Source organism: Hemitrygon akajei, chromosome 11 (assembly GCF_048418815.1).
Source record: "Hemitrygon akajei chromosome 11, sHemAka1.3, whole genome shotgun sequence".
In the NCBI taxonomy this organism is placed as follows: Eukaryota; Metazoa; Chordata; class Chondrichthyes; order Myliobatiformes; family Dasyatidae; genus Hemitrygon; species Hemitrygon akajei.
Window position 1 is genome coordinate 38,690,977 of NC_133134.1, and position 24,924 is coordinate 38,715,900.

The 24,924-nt window shown below is 40.9% G+C and overlaps 1 protein-coding gene across 2 annotated transcripts in view; it reads left to right on the forward strand.

The window, feature by feature from the left end:
* The window catches only part of foxk1 (forkhead box K1), a 143,390-nt gene that overhangs the window by 43,111 nt on the left and 75,355 nt on the right, over positions 1–24,924 (forward strand). For both annotated transcript variants that reach the window (XR_012100758.1, XM_073060653.1), the window contains exon 2: positions 20,916–21,110. Coding sequence is in view for 1 of the 2 variants with exons in the window: in XM_073060653.1 (XP_072916754.1) it covers positions 20,916–21,110 (195 nt within the window). In the remaining variant the exon portion in view is untranslated. The remainder of the gene's footprint in view (positions 1–20,915; positions 21,111–24,924) is intronic.

Here is a 24,924-nt window from a genome sequence, read left to right on the forward strand (position 1 = left end):
GCGTTGGAGGAACAACACCTTATATTCTGTTTGGGTAACTTCCAGCCAGATGGCATGAATATTGATTTCTCAAACTTCCAGTAATATCTCCCTCCCCGCATATCCCATTCCCTTGTCCCTCCCTCATGTTATCTCTTTGCCTGCCCATCACCTCCCTCTGGTGCTCTCTTTCCTCCCCTCCCCTCCCCCCTTTTTCTTTCTTCCACGACCTTCTGTCTCTTTCACCAATCGACTTCCTAGCTCGTTGCTTCATCCTTCCCCCTCCAAGTTGCACCTATCGCCTGGTGCTTCTCTCTCCCCTCCCCCCACCTTTCAAATTTACTCCTCAGCTTTTGTTTTCCAGACCTGCCAAAGGGTTTTGGCCTGAAACGTTGACTGTACTTTTTTCTGTAGATGCTGCCTGGCCTTTCTGAGTTCCTCCAGCATTTTGTGAGGGTTGGGAACCCCTGCTTAGGTGAATCAACACACAAAATAATTGAGAAACTGAGCCAGTCAGGTAGCATAAATGGGGGGTATTGAACAGTTGACATTGGAGCCTGAGACTCGTCATCAGAACTGGAAAGGAAGGGAAGAGAAGCCAGGATAACAAGGGAGAAGGAGGGAGAAGGATCTTGAGCTGGCATATGATGGGTGGATCCATATGAGAGGGGAAAGCAGCATAGTGGTGGAGAGGATAAAAAAGGGAATAATGGGAGAATTTTGGACATGGTAGGTATGGAAGGCAAAGGGGTGAAGGAGGAGGACTCTAATAAGAGAGGGCATTAGACTAAAGAATAAAGAGGAGTTAGGGAAACAGAAGAAGATGATGGGCAGATTGTGAGGGTGGGGAAGGGTAAAGAGCATGGCTAACAGGGCTGCAGGAAAACTGAGGGGTGCCGGAACCAGGGAGAAGTTGTTATTAGAAGAGCAAGAGATCGATGTTCATGCCGTCAAGTTGGAGACTACCAAGGTGGCAGGTGAGGTGTTGTTCCTCCATTGTACGTCTGCCTTCAACTTGGCAGTGGGGAAGGCTATGGACAGACATGTTAGTGCAGGAGTGGGATGTGGAATTAAAATAGTTGGGATATCCTGGCTGTTTTGGTGAATGGAGTGAAGGTGCTTGATTAAACAGATTTCCCCCAATCTGCTTTGGATAGCACCGATGTAGAGGAGGCTGCACTGGGAGCACCAGATACTGTACAATAAATAGCACTGATGGATTTGCATGTGAAGCACTATCTCATCTGGAATGACTCTTTGAGGCCCTGAACAGTGGTGCGGATGGAGATGTAGAGGCAAGGGTAAGTTGTACAGGTGTAAGTTAGCCCATTTGCATAAGTGCTTGGAGGTTGCTTGGTGAGGAGGGCTGAACAGACAAGGGAGTTGCAGAGTGAGTGATTCCTGTGGTAAGTGGGGAGGGGAAGATTTGCCTGGTGGTGGGACACCATTGGAAATGCTGGAAGTTGGGGAGAATGATGTGTTGGATACAGAGGTGAGGCAGCCGACAAGTGTTCTCTGTTGTAGTCATGTTGTTGACCTGGAACATAATTTTTTGTGTTGTGGAAGATTTGCCATGTCACACAATTGCACTTTGTCTACTGCAGTCATATGATAAAGAACTACAGGTGTGGAGGTTTTAATGATTGTAAGTAAAAATAAAGTTTGATTTTGTCAAACTTTTAAGTTTGGTGAATAATCTGCAGCAACACTTTTGTTGAGAATTTTTTAAAACTACAGTGGATTCCGATTAATTGGGCCATCAGTTAATTAGGGTAGCTATTTACTTGGAGCAACTCTTAAAGAACAGAATCTAGTCATGAAATTAGCAAGGATTCCCTTCATTTGTTTGGGACACTATGCTGCTTAGTTGGGGCACAAGACTGTTGCCGAACAGTTTTAAATTAATGTTACTCGCGTGGCCATTAGATGCAACTCTATGCTTTGAGCAAACAGTTTTAACTGGCGTCTTTTGCATGTGTTTGAGTTTTAAGAAAAGTGATTTTTGTCATGGATAGTTGGCAAGAAATAAGCAGCAAGACAATTCTGAACTGTTTTGCTCACTGTGGTTTCAAGAATCCAGGCTTGGAAATGCCAGAAATGGCTAAGAGCGAAAATGAAATACAGGTAGTCCCCAAGTTACAAACGTCCGACTTATGGACAACTCGTACTTACGAACTGAGGAAGGAGAACGCTGTTCGCCATTTTAAATTAGATCGCGACGCCATCCGCCATTTTAAGTCGTTGCCGTTGACACTGTGTTGAGTGTTTATCTTTGTATTTGGCTTAAATTTTTCTTAGTAAGATTCACCCTGACTCCGCCCCCCGTTCCGGTCGGCTGGTGGCGCAGTGAGATTCGGAGGTTCCCAAGTTCGATTTAGTGACAGACCGCTCCCGTGCTGGGTTGATGTCGATCCAGTGACTCCCGTACCATCTGTGCCGGGTTGATGTCGAGCTCGCAACTCGACCTCGGGGGAAAAGAAACACTGCCACCTCCAATTTTAATTCTCACGCAGAATATTGTGGAGAATCAAATACCCAAACCAAGCACAGCCCCCACTTGTCCCATTTAACCTGTCTCAGTGCGGTGGAGTTTAGGACCCGGGGAATTCAGTGTGGTGGTCCTTAGGACCCAGCAGACCTTGGGAGCCGGCAGAGCTCGGGACCCGCTGCCCGCAGTGTTTCTGTTCCGTTGACGGGAAGCGATCGTGATTGAAAATAAAGTGGAAATAATGAAGCGTTTGGAAAGAGGTGAAACACTATCGGTCATTGGAAAAGCATTAGACCACAGTCGGTCAACGATCGGAACAATTTTAAAGGATAACGGATAATGGAGCATGTGAAAGGCCCTGCCCCGACGAAAGCTGCAATTATTACTAAGCAATGCTGTGGTTTAATTATTGGACTACATATGTTTCTTAAGTGTTTTATATGCACAGAAAGGTAAAATATATACTATATACTAAGACAAGCGTTTGACTAACTGACGCTAAATAATACTGGATATACTTGTTCCAACTTGGGTACAAATCCGACTTAAAGATGGATACAGGAACGGAACTCGTATGTAACCCGGGGACTGCCTGTAAACTTACTACTTCAAGTTAGGAACTATGAAGAATTTGAAGGTTTTGGCAATGAACTGGAATGTTACAATGAAAATGAAGATTTAGAGGATGCAGTCGTCAATAACATTGTATGAAGGCAGTCCATTGTCTGCACTTGGTGTCTGTGCTGATTTTGTTCATTGCTACACTCAATTCTTCTGATAACTATTGGGAACTAATAGTTTTATAATACTGAAGTAGTATTGGTAGTGTCCTAATATGTTCTGTATTTCACTTAAATATGTAATTTGTTACTCGGTTTGTCTTGTTTTAATACCTTTTTAACTATTTCCATGAAATTTTTTGCTAATTGGGCAGCTGCTTAATTGGCCAAAATGTACTGGTCTGGATGTGTCCCAATTAACTGGAATCCTGAGTGTGTATGTGCACACAATGCAATATACTTTAACCAGGCCAACCTCAGAAAAGCGCTGCCAAAGTTATACCAACGTGTCTCCTGCTCCACTAGAGGCCCGAATATACTTGACCACTACTACACAGCAGTCAAGGATGCCTACCGTTCCGTCCCACAACCTCAGTTCTGAATATCAGACCATCAGGCTATACTCCTCCTCCCAGCTTACAAACAGAAACTGAAGCGGGAGGTCACGGTGTCAAAAGTGGTGTTGCGTTGGACAGAGGAAGCGGATGAGGTCCTTCGTGACTGTTTTGAATCGGTGGACTGGTTAGTATTCAAGGACTCGGCAGCTAACCTCGATGAGTATGCCTCAGCTGTCATGTATTTTATCTGGAAATGCACAGAGGACTGTGTGTCTCGCAAGATGATCCGGGTATTCCCTAACCGGAAGCCTTGGATGAATTATGAGGTCCAGTCCCTTTTGAAGGCTAGAGCTGTGGCTTTTAGGTCCGGAGATACCAGTCACTACATGGAATCCAGGTGTGAACTCCGGAAAGCCATTAAGGGTGCCAAGAGGCAATATCGAGCCAAGTTGGAAGCCCAGGCTAACCAGAGGGATGCCAGTAGACTATGGCAGGGTCTAAATGAGATCACTGAGCGCAAAGAAGAGGCTGGGAATATCAATAACTGTAGCGCTTCTCTTCCTGACGAATTTGACATATTCTACTTAAGATTCAAAAAGAAAAGGAGTGTCCCGCCCTCTCCGGATGAACCGGACCTGGTGTCATCAAGATTCATCGTCACCGAGGAAGACGTTAGAAGAGCCTTCCCGAAGATAAATCCAAGGAAGGCGACGGGCCCAGATGGCGTCCTGGGACGGGTTCTCTGGGCCTTTGCAAGAGAGCTAGCTGGAGTGCTTGCTGACATCTTCAACTGCTCCCTGCTTTAGTCTAAGATCCCCTCATGTTTTAAGAAGGCAACAATAATCCCGGTGCTGAAGAAAAGCAAGGTGGCATGCCTGAATGACTACTGACCTGTGGCTCTAACATCAATTGCTATGAAGTGCTTTGAGCAATTGGTTATGGCACATATCGACCATAACCTACCAGTCAACCTCAACGTTTTGCAATTCGCCTACCGGAGCAACAGGTCAACGGCAGATGCTATCGCTCTGGCACTACATTCCTCCTTAGAACACCTGGAGAATAAAGACGCATTTGTAAGGCTCCTTTTCATCGACTACAGCTCTGCCTTTAATACCATCATTCCAAATAAACTGATTCCTGAGCTCCGGAACCTGGGTCTTAGCACTCAGATCTGCAGCTGGATCTTCATCTTCCTCACAGACAGGACCCAGGCTGTAAAGATAGGGGACAAGCTCTCCTCTATAATCACTCTGAGCACCGGTGCCCCACAAGGCTTTGTACTCAGCCCCCTGCTGTACTCACTGTACACCCATTGTGTAGCCAAGTTTCCATCGAACTCAATATATAAGTTTGCTGATGACATCATAATCCCTCAACGTCAGCAAGACGAAGGAATTGGTTGTTGACTTCAGAGGGAGTAGCGGACCGCATGACCCCATCTACATCGGTGTTGTGCAGGCGGAACAGGTCAAAAGCTTTATGTTCCTTGGGGTGAAATATCACAAATGACCAGACTTGGTCTAACCAAGCAGAGTCCACTGCCAAGAAGGCTGACCAGCTCCTTTACTTCCTGAGAAAGCTGAAGAAATTTGGCCTGCCCCCTAAAACCCTCACTAATTTTTATAGGTGCACCATAGAAAGCATTCTTCTAGGGTGCATCACAACCTGGTATGGAAGTTGTCCTATCCAAGACCAGAAGAAGCTGCAGAAGATCGTGAACCTAGCCCAGCACATCACACAAACCAATCTTCCATCCTTGGACTCACTTTACACCACACGCTGTCGGAGCAGTGCTGCCAGGATAATCAAGGATAAGTCCCACCCAGCCATCTCACTTTTTGTCCCACTTCCCTCCGGGAGAAAGTTCAGGAGCATGAAGATACATACGGCCAGATTTGGGAACAGCTTCTTTCCAACTGTGATAAGTCTACTGAACAGATCCTGACCCGGATCTGGGCCGTACCTTCCAAATATTCGGACCTGACTTGCACTACCTTACATTCCCTTTCCTATTTTCTAATTATGATTTATAATTTAAATTTTTATTATATTTATTTTGATTTGTACTTCAGAGAGCGCAAAGCGCAGAAACATCACTGTGATGATTGTATGCTCTAGTATCAATTGGTGACAAAGTATTTGTATTTGTACTTTTTTAAGTTTTGTTGTTTATAGTGTCATAGACCAACAATTCCATGCTAACCACCCACCTAGTCCCAGTTTCCCATGTTCAACCCATATCTGTCTCAGCCCTTCCCCTGCATGTTCCTATCCAAGTACTTCTTAAATGATTCCATTATACCTGCTTCAACTAATCCGCTGACAGCACTTTTGATATACCCACCAGTATATCACCTTAAACCTATGTCCCTCATTCTCCTATGTTCCAGGGAAAAAATACTTGGTCTGGCCAGCCTCTCCCCATAACTCAGGCTATCGAATCCTGGCAACATCCTCCTAAATCTATTTGCGCTCTTTCTAGATTAACTACATCTTTAACAGCGTAACTAAACTGTGCATAGCCCTCCAAGTGTGGGCTCACTGACAAGAGAATAAGGAATGGGAGTGTATTTAGGCCTGTCATAATATAATTTGTACACTGGTTTGGTTTTCCAAATTGTGTCAGTTCATACTTAACTAGATTGAAATCCACTTCGCTAAGTGATCAAGATTCCCCCTGTAATTTATAAAAACCTTCTTTACTATCAACAGTACTTCCGAACTTTGTATCATCACAGACTGACCAAGCCTCGAGCACTCGCATAAAAATCATTTCTATAAATAAGATTCCCAATACTGTGCCTTGTGGCATACCTCCAGTCATCAGCTCCATTCCAAGTAACAGACTTCAACCACCACCCTCTGGTCCTACCTCTGAGCATATTTTAAAGCCAACTAACTGACTCTCCCTGGATTCTATGGAATATAGAGCTCTCCATTCTGCAATATGGAGACCTTGTTATAGTCCTTGCTAAAGACCAATAGACAACATCCACTGATTTACTTTCATCTAACTTTCTGGTTACCTCTTCAAAAATACTCAAAAAGGTCCGGCATGGCTTTCTATACACAGATCTATGCTGACTAATGTAAATCAGATTCTGTCTATCCAAATATTGGTAGATGCTGTCCCTCAGAATTCCCACACATAACTTCCCCACTGCTGACAGGCAAACAACCTGTTGTTCCCTGGCTTATTCTTTCTGCCCTTAAATAACAGAACAGTATTAGCCATCTTCTAGTCTTTGGTAATTTCACTAGTGGTTATTGATGAAGTAAGTATCTCCACAAGGGCCTCCACAATTTCTCCTCTCGCCTCCCACTAGGTCTGAGTATACATTTGTGGTCTAGCCTTGGGGATTTATACACTTTAATGTGCTGTGAGGCTGCAAATAACTCTTCCCTTTATGAAATTGGAGATCATATTTTTTTTACCAGTTATTTTGGATGCATTGATGAAATCTGTGGATATCTTGATATTGGATATCTTCCAGATTTCTTGAATGTTTGGTTTGTTATTGCTACCTACATGTCCTTGATGTCCTAGATGTCAAGGGGCAATGTAAAGGATAAGTAAAGCTCTTTGTTCACGTTCTTCCTTGTACTATGTTGTTCGCTCAGCTGTGAGTGTGTTTGAGAGAGAGAGAGATGATGTGATGTAGTCTTAGATAGTAATGCAGTCACCCAGGCTTTTGTGCAGAATTGACACCCTACATTTAGAGTATTCCTTTAGAGCCCTTGGATTCTCTGAGTGGTAAATAAAGAGATGCTGAAGTTTGCAGTCATCCTTAGCATTGCCTTTAAGGAAAATAAATCTCTTTTTGACTGCCTTGAAAGGTGGAGAAGTGTTTTCATTTTTTGAAACAATGCATGAGGACCTTATCTGCTGAAAGATCTCTGTTGCCCACATAAGCAACCTTGAAGGAGGTGATTTGTTTGGCCATTTAATCTATGCTTCTTCAGAAAAGACCCCGTTCCCCCAAAAATTAGTTTCTTGGAAGAATTTCCTTCTGCCATGTACCTGCACTTGCTGTCTCTCCTGCAAGATGTTAATGCAGTTCTCCCATTTACTTGAAGTATCCAAATCAGCCATTGTAAGCTGGCCTTGTAAGTGTCAGCATCTTCAGAGGATGTACTGTTCCACTTGTTCTTGACCTGATCAACTTGCTTCACATAATGGATCATCATTAAACTTGGGTACATATGCTATGGATTCAAAACTTCTCACCACCACACATTATACTTCAATTATTCTTTTCATTATAACTTCTTTATCCTTTATAACATGCATTGTAATACCTGGGCAACACACAAAATACTGGAGGAACTCAGCAGGCCAGGCAGCATCTATGGGGGGTTTGACATTAATTGTAGAATTATGTGCTGGATGCGGAGGATGGTGAGGTGGTAGGTGAGGATGAGGAACCCCATCCCTAGTCACGTGGTGGAAAGATGGGGTAACAGCAGACGTGTGTGAAATTGAAGAGATGCAGTTGAGGGCAGAGTTGATTGTGGAGGAGCATGTCTTCACCACCAGCTTATACCTGGTAGTATAAAAAACTACCACCCCAGCAGCCTCCACTTCCACATCCAGCACATACTTCTCCGAAATTCATCCCTCCCCTTCCAAGTTTCACCTATCGCCTGGCGTTTCTCTCTCCCCTCCTCCCCCTTTCAAATCTTCTACTCTTTTTTTTCTCCAGTCCTGCTGAAGGGTTTTGGCAGGAAACATTGATTGTACTTTTTCCCTCCAGCATTTGTATGTGTTGCTTGGATTCCAGCATCTGCAGATTTTCTCTTGTTTGTAATACTTGGGTGCAGTTTTGGACACCAAGCTTAATTTTGTTCATGTTGTTACGGTGTTTTCTCACTGTCAACACTGCAACATTTAACAAGTTGTTGATGTTCACCAAACACTCCAGCTTAGTATTAAAAGTTTATATTGCATGTTGGGACAATGCTTGAAACTGCTGTGGCATTTTGAAGCTGTTTTGAACAATACACAGAATGAATGCTGAGCTGGTGACAACTGGATTTTTCATTGCCAAACCAGTTTCATAAATCAAGCATTTGCGTATATGGTATATTACAGTGGAAATGCATAAGTTGAATTTTATAAAGTGAGAAAAACCTATAATTGGTCTGAACATTTTTTTTTAAAGTGGTAGTTTGACAAAAGGTGTATTTAGAAGTATTTTTCAAAATCAAAACAATTTTGTATAACAAACTTACAGTGAGTTTTGGGGTTCTGGGTGTTTTCTCCTTACAGGGCAAATTGTGCAAAGTAAAAGAAAAACAGTGAATGAATTTTGCCTGTTCACAGTAATGTACATTTGTTTTCTGTCAACAGCCAGTAACTAAATTACAGAATATTAAAAAAAAATACTGCTGTAGTTCTACAATTAATTTAATCTAAAATGTCTGTATAAACTTGAAGTATTTTAACTGGCTTATGACAGTGGAGTATGCTGGTTCAGGTGAAACTTTTTATCTCTTTGCCTGATCAGATGTGTGGTGTTGTAGTATAGAGCTCTGTAATTGATCTAAAGTCAACTGGTTTATGTTTTGAGTTTATTATGTTTCACGACTTCTCCAATGTGGTACCTTTTTGGTTTAATTTGAAGCAGTTGGAGACTATTTTCTGTGCCTGAGGAACATTACACATGGTAGCTTACTGTGAAGACCTTGCATGCTGCCTGTGTATATGCCTGGAGTAGCAACGTGTGAAGTATGTTGATGCTGCTTTTACACTGACTCTACATAACTGGTTGAAGACTTGCTAAAGATGTACGTAGTTTTTCATTCTGCTCTATAACTTTAATCAGTTGCCTCAATTAAACTGCAAATCTGCTTCCCATACTGTTTGTCATATTCCATGATATTATTTATTTAGTATTAGACTCCCATCTTTGGAAGCAGCATTATCTGGGTGCAAACCATAGGCTAGTATCTTGCTATTTTGCGTTTGTATTGTTTAATAATGTGCTTGTGTTTTCAGCACTTGGGGATGCCACCAGCTGCTCATTACCTAAAGAAAAAGCAATATGTTGAGCCAGGAAAACTTGATTTTAAAATAATACCAACTATAGTTTCTAGCTTTAATGCTGTTAGCAATTTTACTTTTAAGAATTTTGTGCAAGATCGGAATGGCAGAAGCCAGCAGTATGTCCAGGCCTCTGGGCACAACAGAAAATGGCATGGTTATTGTGTTTGTGGATTTATTTTTACTTCCACTGGAGTATAGAACCATCTCCTTGAAGTTTTATTTTCTGTTTTCCTGTTCCTCCACCCCAACTAAAATGAACTCAAGTAGGCTTCTTGTTTCAAACAGTAGGTGCTGTTTCTAACAAAACACATGCCCAGCTGCCCAACAAAATGAAAGTTTTATGGACCAAACTCACTGGTTAATCTATGACTAATCCCTGAGGTTTAGAACGATGCAACAGTAGCTAGCTCTTAGTGGGCAGATAGAATTTGTGGACAGCAGTTGCAATTGTATGAGCCATTTTGAAGAATTAAATCACTCAATCTTCAGAATTCCCAATAACTGCAGTTTCTCTCTTTGTGATTTGGCCCTTGAAGGTGTAGGGATCATTTTAGTAAATCTTTCCTGCACTCTCTCCAAGTCCGTGGTGCATATCCTGGAAAAGTTCACTGTGCTTATTTTTGGAGTTTTGTATTAAAATAGGACAGAATTCTATTGACATTTTTCCACTGTTGTCCATCGCATTTTGGTGGAGAGTGTACAAAGATCATTCAAGGCATACTGTTAAGTGCGACAGGGTGAGCCTGTAGAGTGTAAAACAAGTTTGCTGTTTTAGGTTGAATACTCATTTTGGCAAATAGTGAAAGTTAAGGATATAACAAATGTGAGCAAATACAAAGCTGAAAGAAGAAAAAGGACAAAAGGGAACAACTGAGAGGGTGAGTAGCATGGATTAATGGCAGAAGGGTTTGGAAGGGAACTGAGAGAGGAGGAAAGGAATAACTGGAAAAAGCAAAATTGTTATCTAAATTTGTGAACTCTATGTCTGGAAAAAAGAAGGCATTCTGAACTCAGATTAAGGGTAGGATGGAGAATTAAAATGACAAATCATTGGAAGTTTAGGTTACATTTGTGAACTGAATAGTTGGCAAAGGGCTCGCCCAAGTAGAATTTGCTCTCTCTACAGTAGAGAAACATATTGTACAGTGAATACAGACATTACATTCCGATTTCTTCACAAACTGAGGGCTGTTAACTTAAACCACATGTCATGTCTAAGAAACATTTCCTTTGTTTAAGGACTTTCCAAAGTTTAAAATTAAATTTATTATCAAAGTATACATACTGTATATGGTACAACATTCAGCCTTGAGGCATCTATAGGAGGATAAAAGGAACAATAAAATGTTACAAAAAGCAAAACAAAGAAAAGCTGACAGTCAGTCAATGTACAGAAGATGACAATCTGCAAATGGAAAATAATACTGAGAATGTGAAGTGAGTTTCTAGGTTGTAGAATCTATTCGGAGTAGTAGTGAATGAAGTTATTCACACCAGTTCAGGAGCTTGGTCATTGTAGGGTAAAAACTGTCTTGAACCTGTTGGTGTGTGACCTAAGACTTCTATACCTCCTGCCCAATGGTAGTAGTGAAGGTACGGCCCGAATGGTGGGGGTCTTTGATAATGGCTGCTGGTTTCTTGTGGCAGTGTTCTTGTCTTTGTAAATGTGCTGAATGGCAGAGAGGGCTTTGCCTGTGATGACTGCGCTGTATATACCACATTCTGTAGCCATTTTCATTCTTGGGCATTGGTGTTTCCATACCAGGCCATGATGCAACCATTGGAATGCTTTTCACTTTGCATCTATAGAATTTATCAAAGTGTTTGGTGATATGCTGTACCTACACAAACTCGTAAGAAAGCAGAAACGCTGTCGTACCTTTTTTGTGATGACATTTGTGTCTTGGTCCCAGGCATGTCCTCTGATATATTAATGCTAAAGGATTTAAAACTACTGACACTTGCTGCCTTTGTTTCCCTTCATGGGGACTGGCTTATGGACATTTGGCTGCTTCTTCCTGCAGTCGATAATCAAATCTTTGCTTTTGCTGATGTTGAGTGAGAGTTGGTTGTTGTGGCACCACTTAACCAGATTTTCAATCTCCCTCCTATTCTTCCCGGAATGCCAACAAGTGTGTTTATTTAAAACTGGTATACAACCCTATTTTCTGTTCTTTTCTTCACAGCCCAGTTACTGCAAAATGGCTCCAATTATTTACTTCTGCCTTCTTAACATTTTCTATATTTAGTCCATTTAATATATGCTGCTCTTTGAGGACTATTCAGAACTACATTTGATATTTCAACTGTAAGCTAATTGATGTATAGTAAGTCCTTCTGTAGTCTTATGATAGTAGCCAGAATCTCCTACTAGATACTGACCTTTCTTTTGTTTAATTACAATATTTACACAGTTATCTTCATTCTTCCATTCAGAAGTGGACTGTCATTTAGCATTAATTTTCTGTGGTTGCCTTGCCACTCTGAAATCAAACCTGAATTGTTTCTGTCATGCATCTGTTTCCCATGAAAATATCTAGTGGTACTTTGCCAAACACAACAGAACATTTACAAGTTTTTGACCCAAAATATCAACAGTTCCTTTCCCCCAACAGATGCTACTCAACCCACTGCATTCACACAAAATACTCTGCAGATGCTGGGGTCAAAGCAACATGCACAATATGCTGCAGGAATTCAGCAGGTTGGGTAGCATCCGTGGAAACGAACAGTCAGTGTTTTGGGCCGAAACCCTTCATCAGGACTGCGTTCATCCAGCTTGGTTTTTTTGTTGTTGTAGAATCTCCAGGCTCTTATTTCCCCTTACTCTTAGTTACCATTCTTGCAGGCACTCTTGCCTCCAAATCAGGATGTCAATGAATCTTCTTAGTCCTGGATTAGAACACTTCAACCTCATTTCTATGCAAGAATCTCGAGTACTGCATTACCAGACTTAACCAAATTGTTGTCTTGCAATTAATATCATATACCTTGATTTTTGTGATCAGTCTCTTGTACAGCAATATGTGAAGTACATTGCGGAAATCCACACACCTAACATTTTATTTGCTTTATTCATGACTTCTGTTTATCTCAAAGTAAAAGACCTATGTGGCCTGCTATCCACAACACTCTGGTCTGGACTAATTTTATTTCATATATTGGATTTGTTTTATCTGCTACCATCGTCCACCCAACGCTCCTAAATCCCTTTCTTGAGCTTTCCCTCCTACTTTGTGAATATTCATCTACAGCACTGGGAAATTTGTATTTTCTGATGTTCTCATTTGACTTTTTTTCAATAGGCTCTGTATAATTCTGAATAAAGAAAACTTCTTTGTACAATTTAAAACAAACTTGGGGAAGCAAATCCCTGGTGATTTTAAAGGAGCATGAGAAACAGTCCTGGTGAATGAAAACAGCAAGGGGAGCAAGTATCATTCAGAGATCTTCAAGGAAACTAAGGTGGTAGTCTGGAGAGTTTGAAAGGAAGACTGGAAACAGTCCCAGTGAGCAAAGTGAACACTGGATTTGGCACAGCTAAGTGAAAGAACAGCTCAGTGTAGCTATATGGACATGGATCATGCGAGTTTAAAAGAGCACAGGAAAGAGGTTCCGGGCAAGTAAATTCAACCTAGAAAACAATGCTGTTAAGTAAGAGGGACAAAGGGAAATAAAGCCCTAATGAGTTTAAACAAAAAGCCAGAAAATTTAAATGAGTGAATTTGGGGAAGTAAAATTGAAAGAACTTTAATTGTAATAAAATTATATTCTTCTGTAAATTGATACTCTACTAAATAGAACATGCGATCTCTAGAATGTTTCTTGTGATTATAGCATGGACTGATAACTAGTGGGAAAGGTATTGAAAAGCGTGTTTGGAGAGATTTCAGATGTGCAAAAGCCATAGAATAGTAGTAATAATAACAGTAATAATAATGAAGGAATTCACCTATTTGTACGAGTTTAAGTTGAGATAGCAAGAACATAAGGGATAAGAAAGGAGGGAAGGCTTTATTAGGTGTGTTTAGAAGAAAAAACTGCTTTGATCCGTACATCTCTGAGTCAATGAGGGAGTTTAGCCACGTGATCTAGTGTAACTGGGGAAATTTCTAGGAAACAGCAATTATTTTATCTCCAGGTTTAGATTAGCTAAGAGAGTATAGGGCACTCCAAGATAAAAAACAATCACTGAAAGATTCGTTTTCATGTGAACAAATCCACAAAATAAGTCAAAACATAATATTCTCAGCTTGCATGGATAAGTACATCTTCAACACACTAGGCATCGTCCACAACATCATTCTCATTTTAAAATATTTTGTCGGCCTTTCATTATAGCTGTGTGGATTGCCTGGAACTCTGACTCAACAGTAGTCTTCAAGAAAATGATTATAGCTGATTAAGGAAGTGGCTTGCCATTTATGCTTTCAAATACGTTCCCATTTTGCCCTTGTTAATATATATGTGGTGGGTACCTCCATCAACAGTCTTCCGTTGTTAGTTTTGTACTCAGCTACTCTGGGTTAAGACCTCTTCACTCTTGTGAAGTTTAACTTTAATTGATTTGATTAGCAATAATTGACTAAACAAAGAGAAAGAGAATATAAAGCTGCTGGTGGTGTTCAAGTCTGGGTAATCAATTTATTTTCCACTATTTGCATAACAGGATATTGCCAAATTGTTCATTAGGTTACATTTGCTCCCCTCCTCTTAAAACTTAGAGCCATGTATTGAAAATAAACTCTTATAAACACAAGATATTTTACATATATTGGAAATATTGATCAATGCACAAAATGCTGAAAGAACTCAGCAAAGCAAGCAGCATCTATGGAGCGGAATACACAGTCGATGTTTCGGGCTGAGACCCTTCATCAGGACTAGAAAGGAAGGGGCAGAATCTAGGGTAAGATGTTGATGGAAGAGGAAGTAGTACAAGCTGGTGACTGATAGATGAATCCAGCTGATGGGGAAGGTGGGTGAAGGGGGAAGAAGTAAGAAATTAGGAGGTGATAAGTGGAAGAGAGGTAAAGGGCTGAGGAAGATAGGATCTGATAAGACAGAACGGTGGACCATGGAAGAAAAAGGAGGAGGAGAGACACTAGAGCAAGGGTTCCCAAACTGGGCATCATTCACAGCATCATTCTAATTGGTCCATGGAATTCTAAAAAAAAAGTTTAGGAACTCCTGCACTAGGGGGAGGTTGATGGGCAGATGAGGAGAAGACAATGGGTGAGAGAGGAATCAGAACTGGAAATGGAAAGAGGGGAGAAATTACGAGAGGTTAGAGAGTTAAATGTGCGTGCCGACTGACTGGAGGCTACCCAGATGGAATATGAACTGTTGCTCCCTCCAACCTGTGTGTGGTCTCACTATGGCAGTAGGAGAGGCCACGGACTGACATGACAGAATGGGAAGTCAAATTGAAATGGGTGGCTACCGGGAAATCCTGCCCTTTGTGGTGGATGGAGTGACAGTGCTCAACAAAGAGGTTTCCCAGTCTCCATTGAGTCTTACTGATGTAGAGGTTGCACAGGGAGCTCTGGATACAATGATTGACACAAACAGATTTGCAGGTGAATTGTCCCAATTGCAGGCATGTGTCTGAAGGGAGATCACTGAGAGGGAGAAAGGGGTCAGGTAGAGAGAGATCCCAGCAACTGGAGGAGAGGGAAAGATGTCTAGGTGAGACCTGGTGTAGGTATTGATTATTAAAAGTGACCAGCTGTTTAAGGCTTGAAGTGAACATATTACATTCTCATTTATTGCACACACATTTTAAATTCTGTGGCACAAAATCCAGAGCTCAACATCTGCTGGTAATCAAGGTCACATTTCTTTCCTGTTTACTCACTGCACACTTGTTGTGCTTTAACTGCTATATACAGTTGCAAGAAAAAGTTTGTGAACCCTTTGCAATTACCTGATTTTCTGCATTAATTACTTTTAAAATGTAGTCTGATCTTCATCTGTCACAATAATAGACACGATTATCTGCCTAAACTAATAACACACAAACAATTGCACTACTTCTCATCAATACTGAATACACCATTTAAACAATCACAGTTTAGGTTCAAAAAAGTATATGAACCTCTGGGGTAATGCCTTCTACCAAAGCTATTTGGAGTCAGGTGTTCTAGTTAATGAGAAGAGGTTGGGTTGTAGAGGTGCCCTGCCCTAAATTTAAAAAAAAGACACAGTGTTAAGTTTCTGACAGAGCCTGCTTTTCTCAAGAAAGATCTGTCAGTGCACCATGCCTCAATCAAAACAACTTTCAGAGGACCTTAGGAGGAGGATTGTAGAGATGCATCAAACTGGAAAAGGCTGCAAAGCATTTTTGAAGACTTGCGTGTGCATCAGTCCACAGTAAGGGAGATTGTCTACAAATGGAAGAAGTTCAATGCTGTTGCTACTCTTCCTAGGAGTGGGCCGTCCTGCAAAGTTCATGCTGAGAGCACAATGTGAATGCTGAAGGAAGTGAAAAAGAACCAAGGGTAACAACAAAAGACCTGCAGAAACTTGCTAAAGTCTCTGTTCTTTTGTGGACTATAAGAAAATCACTGAACAGGAATAGTGTTCATGGAAAGACACCACAGAGAAAACCACTGCCCTCAAAAAAAGAAATTGCTGTATGTCTCAGGCTTGCAAAAGATCACATAAGAACATAAGAGATAGGAGCAGGAGTAGGCCAATTGGCCCCTCAAGCTTGCTCCGCCATTCAACAAGATCATGGCTGATCCAATCTTAACTCTAGTTTTCACCGAATCCCACAAGGCAACAGTGCCAACCAACAGGGCACCATGCCGCCCATTTTATTTTATTATTCATCCCACCCAAACCCATGTGATCACCCGGGGGGAAAAAAACCGAGTTGCCAATTGAGGAGAAAAAATCTGGAAAATTTCTCTCCGACCCATCCAGGCTATCGAAAACTGGTCCAGGAGATCACATGGCTGATCTAAACGTAGTCTCATGTCCACTTACCTGCTCGCTCACCATATCCCCTAATGCCATTTTTATCCAGGAAAATGTCTATCTCCGTTTTGAATTTATTGAGTGTAGTAGCTTCCACAGCTCTCTGGGGCAGTAAATTCCACAGCCCCACTACCCTCTGAGTGAAGAAATTTCTCCGCATCTGAGTCCTGGAACGGCATCCCCTTATTTTAAGATTATGCCCCCTAGTCCTAGTTTCACCCATCATTGGGAACATTCTCCCCGCATCCACCCGATCAAGCCCCTTCACAATCTTATATGTTTCAATAAGATCGCTTCTCATTCTTCGGAACTCCAATGAGTAGAGTCCCAATCTACTCAACCTCTCATCATACATCAACCCACCCATCCCCGGAATTAACCTAGTGAACCTTCTCTGCACTGCCTCGAGAGCCAGTATGTCCTTTCTTAAATATGGACACCAGAACTGCACGTAGTACTCCAGGTGTGGTCTCACCAATACCCGGTACAACTGCAGTAAGACCTCCCTGTTCTTATACTCCATCCCCCTAGCAATAAAAGCCAGCATTACATTGGCCTTCTTGACCACCTGCTGCACTTGCATACTAACTTTTTGTGTTTCCTGCACCAGGACCCCCAGATCCCTTTGCACAGAAGCACTTTCCAGTTTCTCTCCATTTAGATAATAACTTGCTCTATTATTTTTCCTGCCAAAGTGCAAGACCTCACACTTGTCAGTATTATATTTCATCTGCCAAATGTCTGCCCAATCACTCAGCCTATCTATGTCCCCCTGCAGGGTTTCAGTGTCCTCCGCACTCATTACACTCCCTCCCATCTTTGTGTCATCAGCAAACTTCGATACGTTGCACTTAGTCCCTTTCTCCAAATCATTAATATAGATTGTAAAGAGTTGGGGTCCCAACACCGACCCCTGCGGAACACCACTAGTCACCAACTGCCAGTCTGAGAATAAACCATTTATCCCAACTCTCTGTTTTCTGTTAGAAAGCTAATCCTCCACCCTTGTCAAATGCCTTTTGGAAGTCCAGATACACCACATCCACTGGTTCCCCTTTATCTACCCTATATGTTATGTCCTCAAAGAACTCAAACAAATTTGTTAAACATGACTTCCCTTTTGTAAAGCCATGCTGACTTTGTCCTATTAAGCTATGTTTATCCAAATGCCCTGTTACTGTTTCCTTAATTATCGATTCCAACATTTTGCCAACCACAGATGTTAGGCTAACTGGCCTATAATTCCCAGCCTTCTGTCTGTTGCCCTTTTTAAATAAAGGAGTTACATTAGCATTTTTCCAATCTGCCAGGACCATTGCCGAGTCCAGCGAGTTTTGAAAAATTATCACTAATGCATCCACAATCCTGACCGCCACTTCCCTTAAGACCCTAGGATGCAAGCCATCCGGTCCAGGGGATTTATCCACCTTCAGTCCCATTAATTTATCAAGTACCATTTCCTTGGTGATTTGAATCGTAGTTAGCTTCTCTCCCCCTAGAGCCCCCTGTTTATCCAGTGTTGGGATATTTTGAGTGTCCTCTACTGTAAAAACTGATACAAAATATTTGTTCAGCGTTTCCGCCATCTCCATGTCCCCTACCATTAATTTCCCAGTCTCATCTTCTAAGGGACCAACATTTACTTTAGCCACCCTTTTTCTTTTTATGTAACTATAAAAACTCTTACTATCTGCTTTTATGTTTTTTGCCAATTTACTTTCATAATCTATCTTCCCCTTCTTAATCAATCTTTTTGTTATTTGCTGCTGATCTTTAAAAGCTTCTCGATCTTCAATCTTCCCACTAGATTTAGCTACCTTATATAACTTTCTTTTTAGTCGTATACTTTGCTTTAATTCTTTACTTAGCCACGGATAGCTATTTTTTCTTTTACACCCTTTTTTCTTCAGTGGAATATATTTTTCTTGATAGTTGTAAAATAACTCCTTAAATATACACCACTGATCAAGTACCGATCTACCCTTTAATCTATTTTCCCAATCCATCTTAAGCAATTCCGCTCTCATACCATCATAGTCTCCTTTATTTAAGCTCAGTACGCTTGTTTGAGATCCAACCCTCTCATCCTCTGATTGAATATGGAATTCGACCATGTTATGGTCACTCATTCCAAGGGGATCCTTTACTAGGACATTTTTTATTAGTCCTGTCTCATTACACAGGACCAGATCTAAGACTGCTTGCCCCCTTGTCGGCTCAGTAATGTATTGTTCAAGGAACCCATCCCGAATACACTCAATAAACTCTTCTTCAAGGCTGCTGTGTCCGACTTGATTAGTCCAGTCAATATGAAAGTTAAAATCCCCCATAATTATAGCTGTTCCCTTATTACAAGCCCCAACTATTTCCTGATTTATGCTCCGACCAACTGAGTTACAGCTGTTTGGAGGCCTATAGACTACTCCCACCACTGCTTTTTTCCCTTTACTATTTCTTATTTCTACCCAAATTGTTTCGTTATCCTGATCCTTTGAGCCAATATCATTTTGCTTTATTGCAGTGATTTCTTGCTTTATTAACATAGCCATCCCACCTCCTTTTCCTTCTTGCCTGTCTCTCCTAATTGTCGAATACCCTTGTATGTTTAATTCCCAGTCCTGGTCACCCTGCAGCCATGTTTCCGTAATTGCCACAATATAATAACCATATGTAATTATTTGTACCGTCAACTCATCAATTTTATTCCTAATACTATGTGCATTCAAATAAAGGACTTTCAAATATGTTTGACACTTATTTCCTACCTATTCCTTTTGTACAACTTTACGCTTATCTCCGTATATTCTTTCCCCTCCTGACGCACTCTTTTTATTCCTCCACTTTTACCTACATCCATTACCTTCTCCATTGTCTTTTTATTTATTTGCTCTCTAGAATACTCCCCCCCACTAGTTAGTTTAAAGACCTCTTTGCAGCCCTAGTTATATGATTCGCCAGGACACTAACCCCAGCCCGGTTCAGGTGAAGCCCGTCCCTCCGGAACAGTTCTCTCCTGTCCCAGTACTGGTGCCAGTGTCCCAAGAAGCAAAACCCACTTCTCCCGCACCAGTCTTTGAGCCACATCACCTGGATGTTCCACAACATTTCTGGGATAATGTTCTGTGGACAGATGAGACAAAAGTTAACATTTTGGCAGAAATGCACACTGGTACATTTGGAGGAAAAAGGGCACTGCACACCAACACCAAAACCTCATCCCATCTGTGAAACATGGTGGAAGGAGCATCATAATTTGGGGCTTCTTTGCTGCCTCAGGACCTGGACAACTTGCAATCGTTGAGGGAACAATGAATTCAAAATTATATCAAGACATTTTACAAGAGAATGTCAGGGTAGTGGTACATCGCCTGAAGCTTATTAGAAGTTAGATGAAGCACAAGACAATGATCCAAAACACAAGAGAAAATCAACAATGGAATGATTAAAAAAAAAAGAAGAAAATTCGTGTTTTGGTATGGCCAGGTCAGAGTCCAGACCTAAAACCATTGAGATGCTGTAGCATGACCTGAAGAGGGTTTATCATGTAAGGTATCACAGAAATGTCGATGACCTGAAACAGTTTTGAATGGAGGAATGGTCTAAAGTACATTCTTGCTGTTGTGCAAGTCTGATAGCAGCTAGAGGAAATGTTTGGTGGAGGTTATTGCTGCTGAAGGAGGATCTATCAATTACTAAATATAAGGGTTCACACACTGTTTTCAACCTGGACTGTGAATGATTAAACAATGTGTTCAATAAAGACATGAAAAATACAAGAGTTGTGTGTGTTATTAGTTTAGGCAGATTATGTTTCTCCATAATTGTGACTTGGATGAAGATCAAATCGTATTTTATGTGTAATTAATGCAAGAAACAGGTAATTGCAAAGGGTTCACAAACTTACTTGCAACTGTAGTTGTAAAAACAATAACGTTAAAATCTGGAAATCTAAGTTATAAATGGTAAATGTCCACACATTATTATTTAATTGTAATGCATAGGGAGGGAAGATAGATTAATATGTTTTTAGATAGATCTTGGCGAAATTGTAAGAATGTGACAGATGTGCAAAAGAATGAAATACTGTGCCCATAGTATGTGTACTTAGATAGTCCTAGTCACTTTGTTCACGCAACTCTGGAAGAGCAAATTGCTAGGCTGCTCTTTTGAATGGATACTGTCATTTGCATCTTACTTATGCAAGAAGCATTAATAGGTTGATGTGCTACATTAATGTTATTACTGCATTTTTATAGTATCTGTCCTTTTTGTAGTGACCTTGTATTACCTTTTCTTTGTAGGTGTATGTTTCGCTTCCCCAGCACTGTGATAAAGATTACTTTTACATCGCTTTATAGCAAAGAAGAGGTCAAAGAAGAACAGCCAGTATCTCCTATCCGTCCGTTCTGCCCACAGATCTCACCGCTCAAGATTAACATTCCTGATCCAAACATTGACTTGGTCAGCCCTATCCCATCACCCACTGGCACCATCAGGTAGGATGCATGGAAAACACTTTGCTTTTTTTCTCCGATGAGGCTATCATCATGTATGTCTTTTTGAGTTTTCTCAGGGCCCTATCTACTGGTAAATCAACGAGATTCTTTATAAAAGTGGTCCATGATCCTCTGATTATTTATTATGCTAAAAATGTTTCAACCAGATTTAAATTAATTTAAAGAGTGCTGCAGTAGCTTAGCAGTTATTGGGACGCCGTTACAGCTTGAGGCGTCAGAGTTCAATTCCAACATCCTCTGTAAGGTGTCTCTGTATGTCCTTCCCATGGAATGTGTGGGTTTTCAATTAATATGGTTAATAGGTTAATTAGTTAGTGTAAATTGTCCCATGATTAGGCTAGGCTTAAATTGGGGGTTGCTGAGTGGTGTGGCTCGAAGGGCCTGTACCGTGCAGTATCACTAAATAAATAAACTCAATAATTTTTGACTAACTACGAAAGTGTAAATTTGGTTCCTCACTTTGGACATTTGGCCTGTTTTGTGCAATTTTATTAAGACACAGATATATGGGAAGAGTTTGTGTTCAATGTAATAAGCTGCAAGTTTTGGTGACTTAAGGGATCATTTTCAGACTGTTTTTGGAATTTATTCTTTCATGGTCTTTGTGTTGTAGCATAAACAATAACTTGGATGGAGTGGATGAACATGTCCTTAATTGCATGAAACTTTTATACCATTCTGCTTGATAAGAGGAAATACTGAATTTAAGCTGGTGGTTATGTTTGACATGACTACATTAGTGGAACTTTCAACTCATGAACATGGGTTTTAAAGGATTGTTTGAATTTTTTTTCTCAAATGAACAGTGATATTTGTAAGAGGAAAGAAAACTGGTGTTTCCACTGTTTTTTAAAAAAAATGAAGGCAGTGAAAGGCATATTGATCTTGTTTGAGATCTCAGTGGAAGGAGAAACAGCATTAAAGTTCAATGAGATGAAGGCATTTGTCTTCTCACAGATGGAGAGAATTCTAAGTATTTTCATAGTAAATTCAGATTTCCAGTATTATTTTGATTTAGAAATGAGCTAAAAGTAAAGGCAAAGGTGGGAAATAAGATGGAAGTGAAATAAGTGGACAAGGAAAATCATATTTTAAAATGCATTTTTAAGAGATCTGTGACATAGTGAAGCAGCCACAATAACTTTTGGCCTAGAACAGAATGGGGTGTCGTTGAACACCTTAAAAATTAACCAGTGATCTTATGAACTTTATAGCCCATCACAGTCTACTGAGTTCTCAAATAAGATCCCATTACTGCCATTTAACAAAAACATTAGAAACTGTTTCATTACACCAGTTTTCTTTCCTCTCACAAATGTCATTGTTCATTTGATGGAAAAAAATCAACAAAAAATCCTTTAAAACCGATTTCTACGAGTTGAAAATTCCACTCTAATAGTCACATCAAGCATACCCACCAGCCACCAGAATAAGAACTCTCTTACTTTTACAGACATTGGATTCCAAAGTTGTATTGGTTTGTTTTGGTCATTTAAGGACCTCAGCTGAAGTGCAGGGGCAGTATTGGACATGCAGTCAGAAATGTTTACATGGCTAGCTTGGGAGAAAGGGCTTTATAACTAGTTGAAGTTGAAAGGGCATAAAACATCTTGTTGTAAGGCTTTGATATTGCAAAACAAGTTTTCACTTTAGTTTGTGTGTGTGTGTGTGTTGCTTGAATTTCCAGCATCTGCAGATTTTCTCGTGTTTGCGTTTCCACTTTAGTTGGTGCTTATGCACATGTTAATCAACGACTTTGAACAGCTATACAAGGATTCCAGACCTTTAGAAGTATTTGTGGAAAGGGAAAAATTTCATTCTGCTGCTTGTAGGGGCAGGCTTATTTTCCAGTTTTCGTGAAAGTGCTGACTTCATTGTTTGGAAGCAGCAATTCTGCATATGGTAGATAATGATCAGTTGATATTTGCAAAAGGGTGTTACTCTGAACAGGTTGATGCACATTTTCAGACCTTGCATAGTGAGTTTCATATACCATGGTCTTTTGGTTCATTGCTTAAGTTTTCAGTAAGATAGGTAGCTGGAAGAAATTTAAATTTAACTGCAGATTTGTCAGTATGATGAGGTTTCTGTTCAAGCTACTTATAGACACCACAACACTGCTAACTTCCTTTTTTGAATGTTTTATATGAGTCTTAACACATGAAAGTTTGTTTCATTTAGTAATATTTGTAGAAATCCAAAAACCTCTAGCTATGACCATGACGCCATGGTGCAGGGTTCGAGGGTAAAAATAATTGAATATTTTCCTGTACTCAGATTATTTGCATTGTTGCTAATAAAGGTAATGGCACAGTTTTAGGATTATGTCAAACAAAAAACTGAAACGAAAAAATTATTGTGCACCTCAAATTCTAAACCAACAAGATATGGGATGGCAATACATTTTTATGTGGGCAGCCTTTCTAGAAATTCTATTGCATATTAGGCACAGAACATTATGTGAAGTATTAATGGCCTTGTCTGTTAAAGTGTGCAGTTTTCCATCGCTGCCTCAGAAGGTTGTGTGTCTTGGGCTTAGGGTTAAAACTGAAGAAGTAAACAAGGACAGGAGAATTTGAGTGTCAGCTGAGGTCTTGGCACCTTACAGATGGGTCACAACATGGGGGGGGGGCGAGTTCACAATTGGCTGCTGGGAAGTGGCTGGTGTTAGTGATATGATTTAGATTTGGGTTCCTTTAATATCAGAGAATGTATAGATAGATAGATAGATACTTTATTCATCCCCATGGGGAAATTCAACATTTTTTCCAATGTCCCATACACTTGTTGTAGCAAAAACTCATTACATACAATACTTAACTCAGTAATAATATGATATGCATCTAAATCACTAACTCAAAAAGCATTAATAATAGCTTTAAAAAAAGTTCTTAAGTCCTGGCAGTTGAATTGTAAAGCCTAATGGCATTGGGGAGTATTGACCTCTTCATCCTGTCTGAGGAGCATTGCATCGACAGTAACCTGTCGCTGAAACTGCTTCTCTGTCTCTGGATGGTGCTATGTAGAGGATGTTCAGGGTTTTCCATAATTGACCGTAGCCTACTCAGCGCCCTTCACTCAGCTACCGATGTTAAACTCTCCAGTACTTTGCCCACGACAGAGCCCGCCTTCCTTATCAGCTTATTAAGACGTGAGGCGTCCTTCTTCTTAATGCTTCCTCCCCAACACGCCACCACAAAGAAGAGGGCGCTCTCAACAACTGACCTATAGAACATCTTCAGCATCTCACTGCAGACATTGAATGACGCCAACCTTCTAAGGAAGTACAGTCGACTCTGTGCCTTCCTGCACAAGGCATCTGTGTTGGCAGTCCAGTCTAGCTTCTCGTCCAACTGTACTCCCAGATACTTGTAGGTCTTAACCTGCTCCACACATTCTCCATTAATGATCACTGGCTCCATATGAGGCCTAGATCTCCTAAAGTCCACCACCATCTCCTTGGTCTTGGTGACATTGAGACGCAGGTAGTTTGAGTTGCACCATATCACAAAGTCCTGTATCAGTTTCCTATACTCCTCCTCCTGTCCATTCCTGACACACCCCACTATGGCCGTGTCATCAGCGAACTTCTGCACATGGCAGGACTCCGAGTTATATTGGAAGTCAGATGTGTACAGGGTGAACAGGACCGGAGAGAGTACGGTTCCCTGTGGCGCTCCTGTGCTGCTGACCACTGTGTCAGACCTACAGTCTCCCAACCGCACATACTGAGGTCTATCTGTCAAGTAGTCCACTATCCAATCCGGTATACGGTATACAGCCAGAAATTCAT